Source organism: Cibotium barometz, chromosome 53, assembly GCF_041138505.1.
Source record: "Cibotium barometz isolate CiBa-2024 chromosome 53, ASM4113850v1, whole genome shotgun sequence".
NCBI lineage: Eukaryota > Viridiplantae > Streptophyta > Polypodiopsida > Cyatheales > Cibotiaceae > Cibotium > Cibotium barometz.
Genome location: NC_141098.1, coordinates 12,468,922 through 12,473,891, shown reverse-complemented (window position 1 = coordinate 12,473,891; position 4,970 = coordinate 12,468,922). Strand labels below are relative to the sequence as shown.

The 4,970-nt window shown below is 39.1% G+C and overlaps 1 protein-coding gene across 1 annotated transcript; it reads right to left on the bottom strand.

Annotated features, from left to right (window-relative positions):
• Nucleotides 1-1,153: 1,153 nt before the first annotated feature.
• LOC147608303 (chlorophyll a-b binding protein 4, chloroplastic-like) lies at nt 1,154-2,782 on the bottom strand. The gene is made up of 3 exons (XM_086788862.1): nt 2,344-2,782; nt 1,684-2,099; nt 1,154-1,518 (listed from the first exon to the last, which is right to left on the bottom strand). Exons 1-3 carry the CDS (start codon nt 2,544-2,546, stop codon nt 1,382-1,384), a joined length of 756 nt encoding a protein of 251 aa, XP_086644988.1. The 5' UTR covers nt 2,547-2,782; the 3' UTR covers nt 1,154-1,381.
• Nucleotides 2,783-4,970: the final 2,188 nt, after the last annotated feature.

The window sequence follows — 4,970 nt, the reverse complement described above, 5'->3', positions numbered from 1 at the left end:
TATCTTTATAGGAAGAGGCATCCTAAAATTTATAGAAGGTATCTCTAAATTCATTAAGACATGGATTTTTAATTTTTCGTATTGTGATATTGTAGACCCCCTTGGGTACACAATTTTCATGCAAACATTTGGAGGGAAAAACACTTTACCCTGAAATGGTGTCATAGGTGTGTCTCCTTGCTACATGTGACAATAATAAAACTTATTTCTTGAGGTGTCAAAAAAACTCCGACTTTTCAATGAAAAGATTACCCCCTAAAAAACATCAAAAGCCTAGGGGTAAGGATTAGAGATATAAAGACAAGCATGCCTATAACTTTCAACTTCTAGGCCAAAAAAAAAACCCTTAGACTCCTGTTGAGTCAGTCAATATAAGGGCTCGGCTAGTCCACTTGGTGTTTAAAAAAAGATGAGCTCAGGTAGGAGAGAGTTCTTCTTGCTTACAAGAGCTCTTTGCTTTGCTCTCTCTTTTCTCATAGCTAGCCAATTCTTAAAGAGAGGGGTTGTATCATTCCAAGCTTATGAACTTCTAGTAATGTAGATGCAACCATGCTAATACCTCTGAATGTTGGAATGAGGCAAGTTAATGCCTTCCTTTTGAAAGGATGCACCACTATGATAGCCAAATCACCAGTTGCAGACAAAAAATTATTCATGGACACATCAGTACGTAAGATTGGTATCTCCAGGATACATTACTTATCCTAAGCCCTCTCCTATTCCTGGAGAACTACTCTATCTTCCTGCATTCTTTCAAGATTCCATTAAATTCCACCAGAGATTGTGAGCTGTTGGTAATGGCGACAGTCATAACCTTGCATATAGCAGAGACTAGCAAGAGTCCAGCTATACACAAGTTATAATAAAGCAGGACTCGGCTCTCGCCTCACAGTCTCCGTCTAACCAACTCTGCTTATATCTTGGTATAGACTGTAATATCCCTTCAATGAAATTCAATCAAGTGTTGTTTCTCTAGTGCGTTGCGTGTGCAACCTCTTCCATGCAAGGTTTACATTGCCTCTGTATTCAATATGCCTAACTAGGGGTAAAGAGAAACTCACAAGACGATATGTGGGCCTGTGGTGAATATAAGAGAGGTGGCCCCTTTATACCTTTGTAATGTGGAGCTCAAGACATTGCTCTTGTAAGTCAATTCTTAGAAACAACCTCTGTATTACTTGCCTAGGCTCTTACAAAATGTAAGAACATTGTAGAAGTCAAGCTCAAAAGACATACATAAGAACTGCTTCAAGTGAAAGATCACACATAGACTACCATGAGGAACTGCATGATGTGACTGTCAATGATATAATCTACAAAGCCTGAAGCACAATAACACATCAAGGTAGTCCACCAGAATAGATAGAGCCTGCAAGATGATTCACAAGCCTTGCAAGGTCTGGATGATGGTGTTGTGCCATGGGTCAGCCAAGTGCTGGAACAGATTATCGAGAGGGCCCTTTCCAGTAAGATTATGCTGGATCACAAAGCCGAGAAAAGCCAGCATAGCTAATCGACCTGCACATCACACCCACAGCAAGGACCTCCATTTACAATCATCTAAAGAGTAGACACCATGCTATTGAAGAAAATATACCCTTGCATATCCCATGCAAGAACCATTGCCAACAAATGGGAAAAGAGGGAAGAGAGAAATGAAACATAAAAATGTGCAGTACTTACCATTTGCAATCTCTTTCTCCTTGTACTCCTCAGAGGTGGGGAAGTTGAAAGGGTTGAAGATGCCGCCGGGGTATCCGACCTCACCAGGGGGTAAGGTCAATTTGGGGTTGAAGGGGTCAGCATTGACACTTCCAGGGTACTTGATGTCTTGCCATCTCCTCACCTCCACATAGTGGAACATGATGAACTCGATTACGAAGAGGGTTGAGGCAGGAGCAAAGTACTCCACTTTGCCGGCATCGTACCACTCGGGGGCCGAGATGATGCCGAACTTAGTCAAGAACTCTGGGATAAGCATACCGGCAACACCCAACATTGCCCACCTTCCATTTTGGAGCTCAGCCTGCACATACCACTTGAGGTTGGCTGGATCCTCACCAAGACCTAGGGGGTCAAAGCCATTGTCACCTGGGAGGCTACTCGGCAGCAAACAAAATGAAGACAGCTCAGGGTCACATGTCACAGGGTAAAATGAAGAGCGAGGAATCACTGAAAAGGAAGGATACACACAGAGTGAACATGTACATGTGAACACATACACCATGAGAATAACCATACAAGAAGCATCAGATAGCTAAACAGCAGAAATGGGTAGATTCATCACATAAGTGGCAGTTCAACGTAGACTGCTCAGTAAAAGAAGTGCGCCAGACAATGTACCTTCCATTGAGGTAGCCCGGCGATGCCAGGCCTGGAAGCCACTCGCCCTTCTTGGCCTCAACTCTCAGAGCTCTTGCTGTAGGGGCCACGGAGGTTCTGTAGCAGCTCCGAGACAAGCGTGAGGCGCTGGAACCGCCCAAGAAAGAAGACTTGCACAGAGAAGAAGGGCAGGAGACTCCAAGTGTGGCCTGCATGGCTGCCATATCTCTACCTGTGTGCTAGTTCTATCGAATGCCCAACTCAATATTCTCAAAACCCACGTCTAAGCTGGCCTCAAATTACAAATCGATCCACCACGGCTATGGTGGGCGCTCTTGCGCAACCTCGGCAGGCGAATTCTTCGTGTGAGGAAAGCTCCAATCTAGGTGGTTGATCCATGGCCCCCATCATCCCCTCTCGTCCAATCCTGTCCCTGCACCCCTATCCACATGCCCCTTCTTAGCCACTTAAATAACCATGCTTTTAACTGCTCCTTTTCTAACATTGCCTACTCAGTGTTCCTATCATACAAAGAATAAATAACTAATTAACTTTTCTAAATATGGTACCAAAATTTTGTCTGCACATTAGTTAATTAGTTGTAGTATCAAAACCTTAGGAGTAGATCCTTCTCATTTTCTTGGCTCCTTTGTCTGGGAAGATGAGATGTGGGATATGGTATGTGATCTTCTTAATAGGACTCGTGGGATTAGAGGGAGTATGCACATTGCAAGCAGAAAGCTTTTTGTAAAAACCAGTGTAGATATTAATATATTAATAAATTATTATTCAAAAAAAATCTAAAGCATAAAGGCTTATGCAAAAGCCATCATGCATTAGAGTTAATGCATAAAGACTCATGCATAAGCCCTTACACATTATGCATAGGCTTTATACATGCATGTTCTCATGTCTCATTTTACTTGTGCTCACATCCACACAGGTATCAAAAGGTGAAGTATACATAATGGCTTGCTAAAAACCAAAAACCCATTTTCCTAAAGTAATGGCATGTTTACTTTGTCTTATGGATAAGCTCATATACATTATGCATAAAGGCTTGTGAATTCGGATCTTTTGCATTATGCATGAGAGCTAATTCATATGCTCTTATGCATTATGCAATAACTCTTATACGTAAGCTCTTTTGCATTATCTAATGCATAAGAGCTAATACATAACAAGAGCTAATCCAAAAGCTCTTATTCATAATGCATGACAGCTTATCCATAGGCTCTTATGCATTATGCATAATGCATAAACTCTAATATGTAAGACCTCATACATTAGCTCTTATGCATTATGCATAAGACCTCAATGCATACAAATTTGAAAGAGATTAAACAACCCTAATGCATGTGAGGGTGCCATTTTAGATATGAATAAGGGAAATAAGGATTAGACTCTTATCGAACAATGTTGAGATAAGGGTGCTATACTGGATATGAATAAGGAAGATAAGGAGAAGAATCTTATTGAACAATGTCAAGCAAACTCGTGTGGAGAAGACACGCATGCTTAGAAGCTTTAAGAAAATTCTGTAAGTAAAAATAAGAACAAGAAGAGGGAGAAAGCATTAGCTCTTATACATTATGCATTCACTCTTATACATTATACATTTGCTCTTAATCATAATGTTTTGAATTAATGATCATCCTATGTATTTTGTAGATGGGTGAGAATAAACCTTAGGAAGAGTGGTTGTTTTTTCTAAAGGTCAAAAGGTGAAAGATTGGATAAGTCTTAAAAGATGTAAAGCGCTTAAGGGGATGCTTGTCATGCATTTTATGCATAGCAAGTGGCCAAGCATAGAGGTGCAAGCAAGGCCTCTACTTTTCTAATTGTGTATTAACTTTATATCTCAATTAGTAAAGGTTAATTTTTCACACAATGCCTAGCCTCTCGTAATCCAATGTAGGTTAGATTAGCAATCCCACAACAAGTGTCTAAAATAGGATTAGCTTTTGCTTAATCAAAAGTTTTGACTTAGGCTTGGCTTTTGCTTAATCTATTTAATTAGACTTAATTAGGGTCAATTTTTGGTTGAATTAAAATGTAAATAGGCTTCATTAAACTGTAATTTCTTCTTCTTCATAATGGGGAGAAAGCCACCTCCAACAACATTAGGCTCTAAAGTCTATCTTCCAAGCTCTATCCTATGGCTCTCAATCCATTAACACTAACCTTGTTGGAGAAAGGCATCCTAGAGTAGCCTCGGTCAAGAAAATTTTAGTGCCAAGTTTCTTTTGGCATTTAGCTTTAACATAGTTGGGAATGCACTGGGGGTAACTTGCAAGATTACCCAAATAAAGATTCCCTTAATTTTGAGTTGATATTTCATGTTTGTTTAAAAGTAGAGTGTGTATCATGACTTTATTTTGAATTCATGACTTCATTTTGAAAAACATACATATTTTAGTGATTTCTAGTGTTTTCTAAAATTGAATTTATGTCATTAATGTGAATTTTGCAGTTCTATAAAACTTTATAGTTAGGGCTTCATTATTATTTTCTTGAATTTGTGTCATTAATGTGATTGTAATGTTTTGAGTTTTAAAATTCTTAAGATTTCATAAGATTTAAGCAACTTTTTCTTTTTGGATAATTTTTTAATTATAATATATGCTCTATTACATTGATTTTCTTAT

Excerpts from the sequence above, each read along its gene's own strand:
- LOC147608303 (XM_086788862.1), bottom strand. The coding sequence starts at position 2,546 with ATGGCAGCCATGCAGGCCACACTTGGAGTCTCCTGCCCTTCTTCTCTG. Across the intron at positions 2,100-2,343 it reads CCGGGCTACCTCAATGGAAG|CCTCCCAGGTGACAATGGCT; the intron begins GTACATTGTCTG and ends GCTGCCGAGTAG. Across the intron at positions 1,519-1,683 it reads GGAGAAAGAGATTGCAAATG|GTCGATTAGCTATGCTGGCT; the intron begins GTAAGTACTGCA and ends TGTGATGTGCAG.